The sequence below is a fragment of the Excalfactoria chinensis genome, chromosome 2, assembly GCF_039878825.1.
Source record: "Excalfactoria chinensis isolate bCotChi1 chromosome 2, bCotChi1.hap2, whole genome shotgun sequence".
Taxonomy (NCBI): Eukaryota; Metazoa; Chordata; class Aves; order Galliformes; family Phasianidae; genus Excalfactoria; species Excalfactoria chinensis.
The window spans coordinates 783,284-801,613 of NC_092826.1; the positions used below are offsets into that span (position 1 = coordinate 783,284).

General features: G+C 48.2%; 1 protein-coding gene across 1 annotated transcript in view; it reads right to left on the reverse strand.

Moving 5' to 3' along the window:
- ARHGAP39 (Rho GTPase activating protein 39) overlaps positions 1-18,330 on the reverse strand; it is a gene marked incomplete at its 3' end in the record, with an annotated part of 115,383 nt that overhangs the window by 19,551 nt on the left and 77,502 nt on the right. The window contains exons 5-6 of the mRNA XM_072330602.1: positions 10,779-11,340; positions 745-837 (exon numbers count right to left, since the gene is read on the reverse strand). Of these exons, the coding sequence (XP_072186703.1) occupies positions 745-837; positions 10,779-11,340 (655 nt within the window). The remainder of the gene's footprint in view (positions 1-744; positions 838-10,778; positions 11,341-18,330) is intronic.

Below are 18,330 nucleotides of genomic sequence, written 5' to 3' on the forward strand. Positions count from 1 at the left end.
CTTGCCCCATATCCGGCCATGATGACCCCAAACTTGCCCCATATCGGGTCATGAAGACCCTAAACTTGCCTCATAGGGGACCTGATACCCCAAACCTGCCCCATATCAGACCCTGATGACCCCAAACTTGCCCCATATCAGACCCTCATGACCCCAAACCTGCCCCATATCGGACCCTGATGACCCCAAACTTACCCCATATCAGACCCTGATGACCCCAAACTTGACCCATATCAGACCCTACCCTCCGACCCCAATTAGGAGCCGAGGTTAATTAATGAAGGTTAATTAGCCTCAGGTTAATTAGCCGAGGTTAATTAATGAAGGCTAATTAGCCTCAGGTTAATTAGCCGAGGTTAATTAATGAAGGTTAATTAGGCTTAGGTTAATTAGCAGAACCCCATTGGATGGGAGCAGGAGAGAGGTGGTTCCTGGGCCTACCATGGCGCTCCTCATGATGGGCCTTGGCCCTCCGACCCCAATTAGGAGCTGAGGTTAATTAATGAAGGTTAATTAGCCTCAGGTTAATTAACAGAGGTTAATTAATGAAGGTTAATTAGGCTCAGGTTAATTAGCAGAGCCCCATTGGATGGGAGCAGGAGAGAGGTGGTTTTGGGCCTACCATGGCGCTCCTTATGGTTGGGCCTTGGCCCTCCACCTCCGACCCCAATTAGGAGCCGAGGTTAATTAATGAGGTTAATTAGGCCGAGGTTAATTAGCGAGGGGTGTGAAGCGCGGCCCTACCATGGCGCTCCTCATGGTGGGCCTTGGCTTTCTTTCTCAGTTTGGGTTTCTTCTTGGTGCTCCTTTCCACCAGCTCTCTAATATGGCGGCTCACTGGGAAACAAAGATGGCGGGGGGGAGTGGGATTGGGGTTGGGGTTGGGGTTGGGATGGGAATGGAATGGGATGGGAATGGGAATGAGAATGGGTTTGGGATTGGGGTTGGGATGGGATTGGGATTGGGGTTGGGATGGGATTGGGATGGGAATGGAATGGGATTGGGATAGAACAGAATGGAATGGAATTGGGATGGGAATGGAATGGGATTAGGATTGGGGTTGGGATTGGAATGGAATTGGATTGGTATGAGAATGGAAAGGGAATGGAATGGGGTTTGGATGGGAATGGGAATGGGTTTGGGATTGGGATGGGAATGGGATTGGGATTGGGGTTGGGATGGGATTGGGATTGGGGTTGGGATGGGAATGGGATGGGAATGGAATGGGATTGGGATGGGACAGAATGGAATGGGATTAGGATGGGAATGGAATGGGATTAGGATTGGGATTGGGGTTGGGATTGGGATGGATTGGATTGGGATGGGAATGGAATGGGATTGGGATGAGAATGGAATGGGAATGGAATGGAATGGGATTGGGATGGGAATGGAACAGGATGGGATAGAACAGAATGGAATAGGATTGGGATGGGAATGGAATGGGATTGGGGGATGGGAATGAGAATGGGTTTGGGATTGGGATTGGGATGGGATTGGGGTTGGGATGGGATTGGGATGGGATTGGAATGGGATTGGGATTGGGGTTGGGATGGATTGGATTGGGATTGGGATTGGGATTGGGATGGTTTGGATTGGGATGGGAATGGGAATGGGATTAGGATTGGGATTGGGATTGGGGTTGGGATTGGGATGGTTTGGATTGGGATGGGAATGGGAATGGGATTAGGATTGGGATTGGGATTGGGGTTGGGATTGGGATGGTTTGGATTGGGATGGGAATGGGAATGGGATTAGGATTGGGATTGGGATTGGGGTTGGGATTGGGATGGTTTGGATTGGGATGGGAATGGAACGGGATTGGGGTTGGGGTTGGGATTGGGGTGATTGGGATGGGAATGGAATGGGATTGGGATGAGAATGGAATGGGAATAGAATGGGGTTTGGATGGGAATGGAATGGGAATGGGAATGGGAATGAGAATGGGTTTGGGATTGGGATTGGGATGGGATTGGGATTGGGGTTGGGATGGAATTGGGATTGGGGTTGGGATGGGATTGGGATGGGAAGGGAATGGGATGGGATAGAACAGAATGGAATGGGATTGGGATTGCCATTGGGGTTGGGATTGGGATGGATTGGATTGGGATGGGAATGGAATGGGATTGGGATGAGAATGGAATGGAATGGGGTTTGGATGGGAATGGAATGGAAACGGAATGGGAATGGGTTTGGGATTGGGATGGGATTGGGGTTGGGATGGGATTGGGATGGGAATGGAATAGGATTGGGATGGGACAGAATGGAATGGAATTGGGATGGGAATGGAATGGGATTAGGATTGGGGTTGGGGTTGGGATGGATTGGATTGGGATGGGAATGGAATGGGATTGGGATGAGAATGGGATGGGAATGGAATGGGGTTTGGATGGGAATATAATGGGAATGGGAATGAGAATGGGTTTGGGATTGGGATTGGGATGGGATTGGGATGGGAATGGGATGGGAATGGAATGGGATTGGGATAGAACAGAATGGGATTGGGATTGGGATGGGAATGGGATGGGAATGGAATGGGATTGGGATGGGACAGAATGGAATGGGATTGGGATGGGAATGGAATGGGAATGGGATTGGGGTGATTGGGAGTGAAAATGGAGAGGGATTGGGATGGGAATGGAGAAGGATTGGGATGGGAATGGGATTGGGGTTGGGATGGGAATGGGATTGGGATGAGAATGGAATGGGAATGTGATGGGATTGGGATGGGAATGGAACGGGATTGGGATGGGAATGGAATTGGATTGGGATGGGAATGGAATGGGATTGGGATGGGAAGGGAATGGGATGGGATAGAACAGAATGGAATAGGATTGGAATGGGAATGGGATTGGGTTGGGAATGGGAATGTAATGGGATTGGGATGGGAATGGAATTGGATTGGGATGGGAATGGAATGGGATTGGGATGGGAATGGAATGGGATGGGACAGAACAGAATGGAATAGGATTGGAATGGGAATGGAATGGGATTGGGGGATGGGAATGGAACGGGATTGGGATTGGATGGGAATGGGATTGGTATGAGAATGGGATGGAATTGGGATGGGAATGGAATGGGATTGGGGTGATTGGGACGGGGAATGGACAGGGGTTGGGATGGGAATGGAATGGGATTGGGATTGGGGTTGGGATGGATTGGATTGGGATGGGAATGGAATGGGATTGGGATGGGAATGGATTTGGATTGGGATGGGAATGGAATGGGATTAGGAAGAGAATGGAACAGGATGGGAACGGAATGGGATTGGGATTGGGATTGGGGTTGGGATTGGGATGGATTGGATTGGGATGGGAATGGAACGGGATTGGGGTTGGGGTTGGGATTGGGGTGATTGGGATGGGAATGAAATGGGATTGAGATGAGAATGGAATGGAATGGGGTTTGGATGGGAATGGAATGGGAATGAGAATGGGAAGGAGAATGGGTTTGGGATTGGGATTGGGATTGGGATGGGATTGGGATTGGGGTTGGGATGGGATTGGGATGTGATTGGGATGGGAATGGAATGGGATTGGGATTGGGGTTGGGATGGGATTGGGATGGGAATGGAATGGGATTGGGGTCGGGATTGGGGTTGGGGTGATTGGGATGGGAATGGAATGGGATTGGGATGAGAATGGAATGGGGTTGGAATGGGAATGGGATTGGGATGGGAACGGGAATGGAATGGGATTAGGAAGGGAATGGAACAGGATGGGAACGGAATGGGATTAGAATTGGTTTGGGATGGGATAGAACAGAATGTAATAGGATTGGGATGGGAATGGAATGGGATGGGATGGGAATGGAATAGGATTGGGATGGAATGGGATGGGATGGGATAGAACAGAATGGAATGGGATTGGGATGGGAATGGAATGGGATTGGGATGGGAATGGAATGGAACGGGATGGGAATGGAATGGGATTGGAATGAAATGGGATGGGATAGAACAGAATGGAATGGGATTGGGATGGGAATGGAATGGGATTGGGATGGGAATGGAATGGAACGGGATTGGGAAGGGGAATGGAATGGGGTTGGGAAGGGAATGGCATTGGGATGGGAATGGAACGGGATGGGATAGAACAGAATGGAATGGGATTGGGATGGGAATGGATTGAGAATGGAATGAGAACAGAACAGGAACGGAATGGGATCGGAATAGGAATGGGATGGGATGGGAATGGGAAAGGAATGGGAACAGAATGGGATGAGAGGGAAAAAAAAAGCAAAAATGACGTAAAAATGGAAAATAATCACAAAATGGGCTTAAAAATGGGAAATCAAACCAACCCAACTCAAATGGACTCAACTGAAACCAACATAGGGCACAATGGGATGGATGGGACCAAACCAATGGGGGATGGAACCAAATCAATAGGGGATGGATGGGGCCAAATCAATAGGGGATGGATGGGAATGGATGGGACCAAACCAATGGGGGATGGATGGGACCAAACCAATGGGGGATGGATGAAACCAAATCAATGGGGTGGATGGGACCAAACCAATAGGGGATGGATGGGACCAAACCAATGGGGGATGGGACCAAATCAATAGGGGATGGATGGGGCCAAATCAATGGGGGATGGGACCAAACCAATGGGGGATGGAACCAAATCAATAGGGGATGGATGGGGCCAAATCAATGGGGGATAAATGGGACCAAACCAATGGGATGTATGGGGCCAAACCAATGGGGGATGGGACCAAACCAATGGGGGATGGATGGGACCAAACTAATGGGGGATGGGACCAAATCAATAGGGGATGGGAACAAACCAATAGGGGATGGATGGGACCAAATCAATGGGATGGATGGGGCCAAATCAATGGGGGATGGATGGGACCAAACTAATGGGGGATGGGACCAAATCAATAGGGGATGGGAACAAACCAATAGGGGATGGATGGGACCAAATCAATGGGATGGATGGGGCCAAATCAATGGGGGATGGATGGGACCAAATCAATGGGGGATGGATGGGACCAAACCAATGGGGGATGGGACCAAATCAATGGGATGGATGGGACCAAACCAATGGGGGATGAATGGGACCAAATGGGACCAAACTAATGGGGGATGGAACCAAATCAATAGGGGATGGATGGGACCAAACCAATGGGGGATAAATGGGACCAAACCAATGGGATGTATGGGGCCAAACCAATGGGGGATGGGACCAAATCAATGGGGGATGGATGGGACCAAACTAATGGGGGATGGGACCAAATCAATAGGGGATGGGAACAAACCAATAGGGGATGGATGGGACCAAATCAATGAGATGGATGGGGCCAAATCAATGGGGGATGGATGGGACCAAATCAATGGGGGATGGATGGGACCAAACCAATGGGGGATGGGACCAAATCAATGGGATGGATGGGACCAAACCAATGGGGGATGAATGGGACCAAATGGGACCAAACTAATGGGGGATGGAACCAAATCAATAGGGGATGGATGGGACCAAACCAATGGGGGATAAATGGGACCAAACCAATGGGATGGATGGGACCAAATAAATAGGGGATGGATGGGATCAAACCAATGGGGGATGGATGGGGCCAAATCAATAGGGGATGGATGGGGCCAAATCAATGGGGGATGGATGGGGCCAAATCAATAGGGGATGGATGGGGCCACACCAATGGGGGATGGATGGGACCAAACCAATGGGGGATGGGGCCAAACCAATAGGGGATGGATGGGACCAAATCAATGGGATGGATGGGCTCAAACCAATGGGGGATGGGACCAAACCAATGGGGGATGGGGCCAAACCAATAGGGGATGGGATCAAACCAATGGGATGGATGGGGCCAAATCAATGGGGGATGGGACCAAACCAATGGGGGATGGATGGGACCAAACCAATGGGGGATGGATGGGGCCAAATCAGTGGGGTATGGATGGGATCAAACCAATGGGGGATGGGACCAAATCAATGGGGGATGGATGGGACCAAACCAATGGGGGATGGATGGGACCAAATCAATAGGGGATGAATGGGACCAAATCAATGGGGGATGGATGGGACCAAATCAATGGGGGATAGATGGAACCAAATCAATAGGGGATGGATGGGGCCAAATCAATGGGGTATGGATGGGATCAAACCAATGGGGGATGGGACCAAATCAATGGGGGATGGATGGGACCAAATCAATAGGGGATGAATGGGACCAAATCAATGGGGGATGGATGGGACCAAATCAATGGGGGATGGATGGGACCAAATCAATGGGGGATGGATGGGACCAAATGGGACCAAACTAATGGGGGATGGAACCAAATCAATAGGGGATGGATGGGACCAAACCAATGGGGAATGGGAGCAAATCAATAGGGGATGGATGGGGCCAAACCAATGGGATGGATGGGATCAAATGGGACCAAACTAATGGGGGATGGGACCAAACCAATGGGGGATGAATGGGGCCAAACCAATGGGGGATGAATGGGGCCAAACCAATGGGGGATAAATGGGACCAAATGGGACCAAATCAATGGGGGATGGATGGGACCAAACCAATGTGGTTGTGGGTTTGGGGTTGGTGGTGATGGTGGGTTTTGGGTCCATGATGGTGTGGTTTCGGTTGCTGGTGGTGATGGTGGGTGTTGGGTTGGTATTGGTGGTGGTTTTTGGGTTCTTGGTGGGGTTTGGGTTGTTGTTGGTGGGTTTGGGGTTGTTGGTGGGTTTTGGGTTGTTGTTAATAGTGATTTTTGGGTTGTTGGTGAGTTTTGGGTTATTGATGTTGATTTTTGGTTTGTTGGTGGGTTTTGGGTTGCTGTTAATGGTGATTTTTGGGTTGTTGGTGGGTTTTGGGTTATTGACGTTGATTTTGGGGTTGTTGTTGGGTTTTGGGTTGTTGTTGATGGTGATTTTTGGGTTCTTGTTGGGTTTTGGGTTGTTGTTGGTGGTGATTTTGGGGTTGTTGTTCGGTTTTGGGTTATTGATGGTGATTTTTGGGTCGTTGGTGGGTTTTGGGTTGTTGTTGATGGTGATTTTGGGGTTGTTGGTGGGTTTTGGGTTGTTATTGATGGTGATTTTGGGGTTGTTGATGGGATTTGGGTTGTTGATGTTGATTTTTGGGTTTTTGGTGGGTTTTGGGTTGTTGTTGATGTTGATTTTGGGGTTGTTGGTGGGTTTTGGGTTGTTGTTGATGGTGATTTTTGGGTCGTTGCTGGTGGGTTTTGGGTTATTGATGTTGATTTTTGGGTTTTTGGTGGTTTTTGGGTTGTTGTTTATGTTGATTTTTGGTTTGTTGGTGGGTTTTGGGTTATTGATGTTGATATTTGGGGTTGTTGGTGGGTTTTGGGTTGTTGATGGTGGGTTTTGGGTTCTTGGTGGGGTTTGGGTTGTTGTTGCTGGTGGGTTTGGGTTGTTGCTGATGGGTTTTGGGTTGTTGTTGATGGTGGGTTTTGGGTTGTTATTGGTGATGGTGGGCTTCGGGTTGTTGGTGGTGGTTTTGGGGTTCTTGGTGGGCTTCTAGTTGTTGGTGGTGGGTTTTGGGTTGGTGGTGGTGTTGGCTCTTTGGGTTGTTGGTTTCTGGGGAGGTGGTGGGTTTTGGGTTGTTGGTTTTTGGGTTGTTGGTGGGTTTGGGGTTATTGATGGTGATTTTGGGGTTGTTGGTGGGTTTTGGGTTGTTGTTAATGGTCATTATTGGGGTTGTTGGTGGGTTTTGGGTTGTTGATGTTGATTTTGGGGTTGTTGTTGGGTTTTGGGTTGTTGATGTTGATTTTGGGGTTGTTGTTGGGTTTTGGGTTATTGATGGTGATTTTTGGGTTCTTGTTGGGTTTTGGGTTGTTGTTGATGGTGATTTGGAGTTTGTTGATGGGTTCTGGGATATTGATGGTTAGTGGTAGGGTTGGTGGACAGTGCCATGGAGACAAAATGAGATGGTGGTTCCTCTGCTGAAGGGAGCTGGGGGGTCTGCGGGGTACCGTAGCTTTGAGGGGGGATGTTGTCCCTGACTGGACATGGCCACCATGTCACCGTGGCACGTCTCATGGCCACCAGGTCACTGTGGTGTAAGGCTGAAAGGCCGTGAACTGCTTGGCCATGGGGCAGAGCTATGGGTGTCCCTATCAGAGTGGGGACATTGGACCAGATGGACCCTGAGATGTCATCGACCGAGTTACAACAGCAACAAGTGGGACCAAAAGCAAAAATGACCCTAAAAACCGAGTTACAACAGCAACAAGTGGGACCGAAAGCAAATTAACCCCAAAAAACCGAGTTACAACAGCAACAAGTGGGACCGAAAGCAAAAATGACCCCAAAAAACCGAGTTACAACAGCAACAAGTGGGACCGAAAGCAAAAATGACCCCAAAAAACGAGTTCCAACAGCAACAAGTGGGACCGAAAGCAAATTAACCCCAAAAAACCGAGTTCCAACAGCAACAAGTGGGACCGAAAGCAAATTAACCCCAAAAAAACCGAGTTACAACAGCAACAAGTGGGACCGAAAGCAAAAATGACCCCAAAAAACCGAGTTACAACAGCAACAAGTGGGACCGAAAGGGAAAATGAGCCCAAAAAACCGAGTTCCAACAGCAATAAATGGGACCAAATCGAATTAACCCCATAAAACCGAGTTACAACAGCAACAAGTGGGACCGAAAGCAAAAATGAGCCCAAAAAACCGAGTTACAACAGCAACAAGTGGGACCGAAAGGAAATTAACCCCAAAAAACCGAGTTACAACAGCAACAAGTGGGAACAAAAGCAAATTAACCCCAAAAAACCGAGTTACAACAGCAACAAGTGGGACCGAAAGCAAATTAACCCCAAAAAACCGAGTTACAACAGCAACAAGTGGGACCGAAAGCAAAAATGACCCCAAAAAACCGAGTTACAACAGCAACAAGTGGGACCGAAAGGGAAAATGACCCCAAAAAAACCGAGTTACAACAGCAATAAATGGGACCGAAAGCAAATTAACCCCAAAAAACCGAGTTACAACAGCAACAAGTGGGACCGAAAGCAAAAATGACCCCAAAAAACCGAGTTACAACAGCAACAAGTGGGACCGAAAGCAAAAATGAGCCCAAAAAACCGAGTTACAACAGCAACAAGTGGGACTGAAAGCAAAAATTAACCCCAAAAAACTGAGTTACAACAGCAACAAGTGGGACCGAAAGCAAAAATTAACCCCAAAAAACTGAGTTACAACAGCAATAAATGGGACCGAAAGCAAATTAACCCCAAAAAACCGAGTTACAACAGCAACAAGTGGGACCGAAAGCAAATTAACCCCAAAAAACCGAGTTACAACAGCAACAAGTGGGACCGAAAGCAAAAATGACCCCAAAAAACCGAGTTACAACAGCAACAAGTGGGACCGAAAGCAAATTAACCCCAAAAAACGAGTTACAACAGCAACAAGTGGGACCGAAAGCAAAAATGACCCCAAAAAAACAAGTTACAACAGCAATAAATGGGACCGAAAGGAAATTAACCCCAAAAAACCGAGTTACAACAGCAACAAGTGGGACCGAAAGCAAAAATGACCCCAAAAAACCGAGTTACAACAGCAACAAGTGGGACCGAAAGGGAAAATGACCCCAAAAACCGAGTTACAACAGCAACAAGTGGGACCGAAAGGAAATTAACCCCAAAAAACCGAGTTACAACAGCAACAAGTGGGACCGAAAGCAAATTAACCCCAAAAAACCGAGTTACAACAGCAACAAGTGGGACCGAAAGCAAAAATGACCCCAAAAAACCGAGTTACAACAGCAACAAGTGGGACCAAAAGGAAATTAACCCCATAAAACCGAGTTACAACAGCAACAAGTGGGACCGAAAGCAAAAATGACCCCAAAAAACCGAGTTACAACAGCAACAAGTGGGACCGAAAGCAAATTAACCCCAAAAAACCGAGTTACAACAGCAACAAGTGGGACCGAAAGGAAATTAACCCCAAAAAACCGAGTTACAACAGCAACAAGTGGGACCGAAAGCAAAAATGACCCTAAAAAACCGAGTTACAACAGCAACAAGTGGGACCGAAAGCAAATTAACCCCAAAAAAACGAGTTACAACAGCAACAAGTGGGACCGAAAGCAAAAATGACCCCAAAAAACCGAGTTACAACAGCAACAAATGGGACCGAAAGCAAAAATGACCCCAAAAACCGAGTTACAACAGCAACAAGTGGGACCGAAAGCAAAAATGACCCCAAAAAAACCAAGTTCCAACAGCAATAAATGGGACCAAATCGAATTAACCCCATAAAACCAAGTTACAACAGCAATAATTGGGACCGAAAGCAAAAATGACCCCAAAAAACCGAGTTACAACAGCAACAAGTGGGACCGAAAGCAAAAATGACCCCAAAAACCGAGTTACAACAGCAACAAGTGGGACCGAAAGCAAAAATGACCCCAAAAAACCGAGTTACAACAGCAACAAGTGGGACCGAAAGCAAAAATGACCCCAAAAAACCCCAAGAAACCGAGTTACAACAGCAACAAGTGGGAACAAAAGCAAAAATGACCCCAAAAAACCGAGTTACAACAGCAACAAGTGGGAACAAAAGCAAAAATGAGCCCAAAAAACCGAGTTCCAACAGCACTAAATGGGACCAAATCGAATTAACCCCATAAAACCGAGTTACAACAGCAACAAGTGGGACCAAATCGAATTAACCCCCAAAAAACCGAGTTACAACAGCAGCAAAAGCAAAAATGACCCCAAAAAACCAAGTTACAACAGCAATAATTGGGACCGAAAGCAACTCATCGTGTTGTTCCCATCCTACCTTTGGTGTCGTTGACCGGATCCATGTGCCGATAGATGTATCCTTCCAAATACGAATGGAATTTAGGTGTGGGTGGGAAGAAGGCCAAACAAATGGCCATCAGCTCCCAGCCCCGTGCCAAGCTCTCGTATCGGAAGTTCTCGGTGGTCTGCCTGCACAGTTGGATGTAGAGCTCGTCCCTCAAGCCTTGAACGCTCCAACCTTTGGTGGCGATCTCTAAAGCCACGTTGAGTTGGTCGGTTTTGGCTCTGCGGTCCCCCATGTACATTTGGATGAGCTTGAAGATCTCGCAAGCTTCTTTCTTGACGTTGCGGTCGTTGGTCATGATCATGGGCTTCTTGATGGACTCGCTGCTCCACGCCAACATGTTGGCGATGGAAACCTTGCGGCGGAAGAGGCCTTGAGTGTGTTTGTTGAAGTGTTTGGAGGCCCAGTTCTCAATGTCCGTCTCCGAGGATGGTTTGCGTAGGTTGAAGGTGGGGAAGACGCAGCTGGCGCTCGGCATCATGTTCCTGCTCTGACGGCTGCCCTCAAACTGGGCGCAGGCACCCAGGTCTTCTGACTGAGGGCGATGGATGGGAGAGAGCGGTTAGGGGGGGGAAGGTTATAGGATGGAGAAGGTTATAGGGTGGAGAAGGTTATAGGATGGAGAAGGTTATAGGGTGAAGGAGGTCATAGGATGGAGGAGGTCATAGGGTGAAGGAAGTTATATGGTAGAGGAAGTCATAGGGTGGAGGAGGTTATAGGATGGAGAAGGTCATAGGATGGAGGAGGTCATTGGATGGAAGAGGTTATAGGATGGAGGAGGTTATAAGGTGGAGGAGATCATAGGATGGAGGAGGTCATCAGATGGAGAAGGTTACAGAGTCAAGGACATCATAGGGTGGAGAAGGTTACAGGGTGGAGGAGGTCATAGGATGGAGAAGGATATAGGGTGGTGAAGGTTGTAGGATGGAGAAGGTCATAGGATGGAGGAGATCACTGGATGGAAGAGGTTATAGGATGGGGGAGGTTATAGGGTGAAGGAGGTTATAGGATGGAGGAGGTTGTAGGATGGAGAAGGTCATAGAACGGAGGAGATCATTGGATGGAGGAGGTCATTTGAATGGAGGAGGTCATAGGATGGAGGAGGTTGTAGGGTGGAGAAGGTTATAGGATGGAGAAGGTTATAGGATGGAGAAGCTCATAGGATGGGGGAGGTTATAGGATGGAGAAGGTTATAGGATGGAGAAGGTTATAGGATGGAGAAGCTCATAGGATGTGGGAGGTTATAGGGTGAAGAAGGTTATAGGATGGAGAAGGTTATAGGGTGGAGAAGGTTATAGGATGGAGAAGGGTGTAGGGTTGAGGAGGTTATAAGGTGGAGGAAGTCATGGGGGGGAAGAGGTCATAGGGTGGAGGAGGGCATAGGGTGAATGACGTTATATGGTAGAGGAAGTCATAGGGTGGAGGAGGTTATAGGATGGAGAAGGTCATATGATGGAGGAGATCATCAGATGGAGAAGGTTATAGAGTCAAGGACATCATAGGGTGGAGAAGGTTATGGGGTGGAGGAGGTCATAGGATGGAGAAGGATATAGGGTGGTGAAGGTTGTAGGATGGAGAAGGTCATAGAATGGAGGAGATCATTGGATGGAAGAGGTTATAGGATGGGGGAGGTTATAGGGTGAAGGAGGTTATAGGGTGAAGAAGGTTATAGGGTGGAGAAGGTTATATGGTAGAGGAGGTTATAGGGTGGAGGAGGTCATCAGATGGAGAAGGTTATACAGTCGAGGACATCATAGGATGGAGAAGGTTATAGGATAGAGGAGATCATTGGATGGAAGAGGTCATAGGATGGGGGAGGTTATAGGGTGAAGGAGGTCATAGGATGGAGGAGGTTGTAGGGTGGAGGAGGTCATAGAACGGAGGAGATCATTGGATGGAGGAGGTCATTTGAATGGAGGAGGTCATAGGGTGGAGAAGGTTATAGGATGGGGAAGGTCATAGGATGGAGAAGGATATAGGGTAGAGAAGGTTATATGGTGGAGGAGGTCATAGGATGGAAGAGGTCATAGGATGGAGGAGGTTATAGGATGGAGGAGGTTATAGGATGGAGGAGATCATTGTATGGAGGAGTTCATTTGAATGGAGGTGGTCATAGGATGGAGGAGGTTATAGGGTGAAGAAGGTTATGGGGTGGAGAAGGTTATAGGGTGGAGGAGATCATTGGATGGAGGAGGTCATTTGAATGGAGGAGGTCATAGGATGGAGGAGGTCATAGGATGGAGGAGGTTATAGGGTGGAGAAGGTTATAGGATGGAGGAGATCATTGGATGGAAGAGCTCATAGGATGGGGGAGGTTATAGAGTGGAGAACGTTATAGGGTGGAGAAGGTTATAGGGTGGAGAAGGTTATAGGATGGAGAAGCTCATAGGATGGGGGAGGTTAAAGGGTGAAGAAGGTTATGGGGTGGAGAAGGTTATAGGATGGAGGAGATCATTGGATGGAAGAGGTCATAGGATGGAGGAGTTTATGGGATGGGGGAGGTTATAGGGTGAAGAAGGTTATAGGGGGGAGGTGGTTTTATGGTGGAGGAGGACATAGGATGGAGGAGATCATAGGATGGAGGAGGTCATTTGAATGGAGAAGGTCATAGGATGGAGGAGGTTGTAGGGTGGAGAAGGTTATAGGATGGAGAAGGTTATAGGGTGGAGGAGGTCATAGGATGGAGGAGATCATTGGATGGAAGAGGTCATAGGATGGAGGAGGTTATAGAGTGGAGAAGGTTATAGGGTGGAGAAGGGTATAGGGTGGAGGAGATTATTGGATGGAGGAGGTCATTTGAATGGAGGAGGTCATAGGGTGGAGAAGGTTATAGGATGGGGAAGGTCATAGGATGGAGAAGGATATAGGGTAGAGAAGGTTATATGGTGGAGGAGGTCATAGGATGGAAGAGGTCATAGGATGGAGGACGTTATAGGATGGAGGAGGTTATAGGATGGAGGAGGTAATAGGATGGAGAAGGTCATAGGGTGGAGGAGGTCACAGGGGGGAGGAGGTTATAGGATGGTGGTGGTTGTGGGGGGAGGTCGTTGGGTGGAGGAGGTCATGGGGGGGAAGAGGTTATAGGGTGGAGGAGGTTATAATGGGGAGGCAGTTATATGGTGGAGATCATTGGATGGAAGAGGTCATAGGATGGGGGAGGTTATAGGGTGGAGGAGGTCATAGGACGGAGAAGGTTATAGGATGGAAAAGGTCGTAAGACAGAGGAAATCATTGGATGGAGGAGGTCATTGAATGGAGGAGGTCATAGGCTGGAGAAGGTTTATTGGGTGGAGAAGGTTATAGGATGAAGGAGGTCATTGGATGGAGAAGGTTATAGGGTGGAGGAGGTCATAGAACAGAGGAGATCATTGGATGGAGGAGGTCATTTGAATGGAGAAGGTCATAGGATGGAGGAGGTTGAAGGGTGGAGAAGGTTATAGGATGGAGAAGCTCATAGGATGTGGGAGGTTATAGGGTGAAGGAGGTCATAGGATGGAGGAGGGCATAGGGTGAAGGACGTTATATGGTAGAGGAAGTCATAGGGTGGAGGAGGTTATAGGATGGAGAAGGTCATAGGATGGAGGAGATCACTGAATGGAGGAGGTCATAGGATAGAGGAGATCGTAGGGTGAAGGAGGTTATTGGATGGAGAAGGTCATAGGGTGGAGGAGGTCCTAAAATGGAGAAAGTCATAGGATGGAGGAGGTCATAGGATGGAGGTTATAGGGTGGTGAAGGTCGTAGGATGGAGAAGGTTATAGGGTGGAGGAGATCATTGGATGGAAGAGGTCATAGGATGGGGGAGGACATAGGGAGGAGGAGGTTATAGGATGGAGAAGGTTATAGGATGGAGAAGGTCATAGGATGGAGGAGATCATTGGATGGAGGAGGTCATTTGAATGGAGGAGGTCATAGGATGGAGGAGGTTATAGGGTGGAGAAGGTTATGGGGTGGAGAAGGTTATAGGATGGAGGAGATCATTGGATGGAAGAGCTCATAGGATGGGGGAGGTTATAGAGTGGAGAAGGTTATAGGGTGGAGAAGGTTATAGGGTAAATGAGGTTATATGGTGGAGGAAGTCATGGGGGGGAGGAGGTTACATGGTGGAGGAGGTTATAGGATGGTGGAGGTCATAGGGTGGAGGAGGTCCTAAAATGGAGAAGGTCATAGAGTGGAGAAGGTCATAGGATGGAGAAGGTTATATGGCAGAGGAGGTTATAGGGTGAAGGAGGTCATCAGATGTATAAGATTATAGGGTCAAGGAGGTCATTGGATGGAGAAGGTTATAGGGTAGAGGAGGTCATAGGATAGAGGAGATCATTGGATGGAAGAGGTCATAGGATGGGGGAGGTTATAGGATGGAGGAGGTTATAGGATGGAGAAGAATATAGGGTGGTGAAGGTCATAGGATGGAGATCATTGGATGGAAGAGGTCATAGGGAGGAGGAGGTCATAGGATGGAGGAGATCATTGGATGGAAGAGCTCATAGGATGGGGGAGGTTATAGGGAGAAGAAAGTTATGGGGTGGAGAAGGTTATAGGGTGGAGGAGGTTATAGGGTGGAGGAGGTTATAGGGTGGAGGAGGTTATAGGGTGGAGGAGGTTATAGGATGGAGGAGGTTGTAGGGTGGAGAAGGTCATAGAACGGAGATCATTGGATGGAGGAGGTCATTTGAATGGAGGAGGTCATAGGATGGAGGAGGTCACAGGGTGGAGAAGGTTATAGGGTGAAGAAGGTTATAGGGTGGAGGAGGTCATAGGATGGAGGAGGTTATAGGCTGGAGAAGGTTATATGGTAGAGGAGGTTATAGGGTGGAGGAGGTTATAGGATGGAGAAGGTTATAGAGTCAAGGACATCATAGAGTGGAGGAGGTCATAGGATGGAGAAGGTTATAAGGTGGAGGAGGTCATAGGGGGGAGGGGGTTATAGGATGGAGAAGGTCATAGGATAGAGGAGATCATTGGATGGAAGAGGTCATAGGATAGAGGAGATCGTAGGGTGAAGGAGGTTATTGGATGGAGAAGGTCATAGGGTGGAGGAGGTCATAGGATGGAGGTTATAGGGTGGTGAAGGTCGTAGGATGGAGAAGGTTATAGGGTGGAGGAGATCATTGGATGGAAGAGGTCATAGGATGGGGGAGGTTATAGGATGGAGAAGGTTATAGGATGGAAGAGGATATAGGGTGGAGAAGGTCATAGGACGGAGGAGATCATTGGATGGAGGAGGTCATTTGAATGGAGGAGGTCATAGGATGGAGGAGGTCATAGGATGGTGAAGGTCATAGGGTGGTGAAGGTCATAGGATGGAGAAGGTTATAGGATGGAGAAGCTCATAGGATGGGGGAGGTTAAAGGGTGAAGAAGGTTATGGGGTGGAGAAGGTTATAGGATGGAGGAGACCATTGGATGGAAGAGGTCATAGGATGGAGGAGTTTATTGGATGGGGGAGGTTATAGGGTGAAGAAGGTTATAGGGGGGAGGTGGTTATATGGTGGAGGAGGTCATAGGATGGAGAAGATTATAGGGTCAAGGAGGTCATAGGATGGAGAAGGTTATAGGGTAGAGGAAGTCATAGGGTGGAGGAGATCACTGGATGGAGGAAGTCATAGGAGAGAGGAGTTTATAGGGTGGAGAAGGTCATAGAATGGAGGAGATCATTGGATGGAAGAGGTCATAGGGTGGAGGAGGTTATAGGGTGGAGAAGGTCATAGTATGGAGAAGGTTATAGGATGGAGAAGGGTATAGCATGGAGAAGGGTATAGGATGGAGGAGATCATTGGATGGAGGAGGACATGTGAATGGAGTTGGTCATAGGATGGAGGAGGTTATAGGGTTGAGGAGGTTATATGGTGGAGGAAGTCATGGGGGAGAAGAGGTCATAGGGTGGAGGAGGTCATAGGGTGAATGACGTTATATGGTGGAGGAAGTCATAGGGTGGAGGAGGTTATAGGATGGAGAAGGTCATATGATGGAGGAGGTCATCAGATGGAGAAGGTTATAGAGTCAAGGACATCATAGGGTGGAGAAGGTTATAGGGTGGAGGAGGTCATAGGATGGAGAAGGATATAGGGTGGTGAAGGTTGTAGGATGGAGAAGGTCATAGAATGGAGGAGATCATTGGATGGAAGAGGTTATAGGATGGGGGAGGTTATAGGGTGAAGGAGGTTATAGGATGGAGGAGGTCATAGGATGGAAGAGGTTATAGGGTGGAGAAGGTTATAGGATGAAGAAGGTTATAGGGTGGAGGAGGCCAAAGGATAGAGAAGGTTATAGGATGGAGAAGGTCATAGGATGGAGGAGATCATTGGATGGAAGAGGTCATAGGATGGGGGAGGACATAGGGTGGAGAAGGTTATAGGGTGGAAAAGGTCATAGGGTGGAGAAGGTTATAGGGTGGAAAAGGTCATAGGGTGGAGAAGGTTATAGGGTGGAGGAGATCATTGGATGGAAGAGGTTATAGGGTGGAGAAGGTTATAGGGTGGAGGAGGTCATAGGATGGAGGAGATCATTGGATGGAGGAGATCATTGGATGGAAGAGCTCATAGGATGGGGGAGGTTATAGGGAGAAGAAAGTTATGGGGTGAAGAAGGTTATAGGGTGAAGGAGGTCATAGGATGGAGGAGGTTATAGGGTGGAGAAGGTCATAGGATGGAGGAGATCATTGGATGGAGGAGGTCATTTGAATGGAGGAGGTCATAGGATGGAGGAGGTTGTAGGATGGAGGAGGTTGTAGGATGGAGAAGGTCATAGAACGGAGGAGATCATTGGATGGAGGAGGTTATTTGAATGGAGAAGGTCATAGGATGGAGGAGGTTGTAGGGTGGAGAAGGTTATAGGATGGAGAAGGTTATAGGATGGAGAAGCTCATAGGATGTGGGAGGTTATAGGATGGAGAAGGTTATAAGGTGGAGAAGGTTATAGGATGGAGAAGCTCATAGGATGTGGGAGGTTATAGGGTGAAGGAGGTCATAGGATGGAGGAGGGCATAGGGTGAAGAACGTTATATGGTAGAGGAAGTCATAGGGTGGAGGAGGTTATAGGGTGAAGAAGGTTATAGGGTGGAGGAGATCATCAGATGGAGAAGGTTATAGAGTCAAGGACATCATAGGGTGGAGAAGGTTATAGGATGGAGGAGGTTATAGGATGGAGGAGATCATTGGATGGAAGAGGTCATAGGGTGGAGAAGCTTATAAGGTAGAGGAGGTCATAGGGGGGAAGGGGTTATAGGATGATGAAGGTCATAGGATGGAGAAGGTTATAGGATGGAGAAGCTCATAGGATGGGGGAGGTTATAGGGTGAAGAAGGTTATGGGGTGGAGAAGGTTATAGAGTCGAGGACATCATAGGATGGAGAAGGTTATAGGGTGGAGGAGGACATAGGATGGAAGAGATCACTGGATGGAAGAGGTTATACGATGGGGGAGGTTATAGGGCGAAGAAGGTTATAGGGTGGAGGAGGTTATAGGGTGAAGGAGCTCATAGGATGGAGAAGGTCATAAGATGGAGGAGGTTATAGGATGGAGGAGG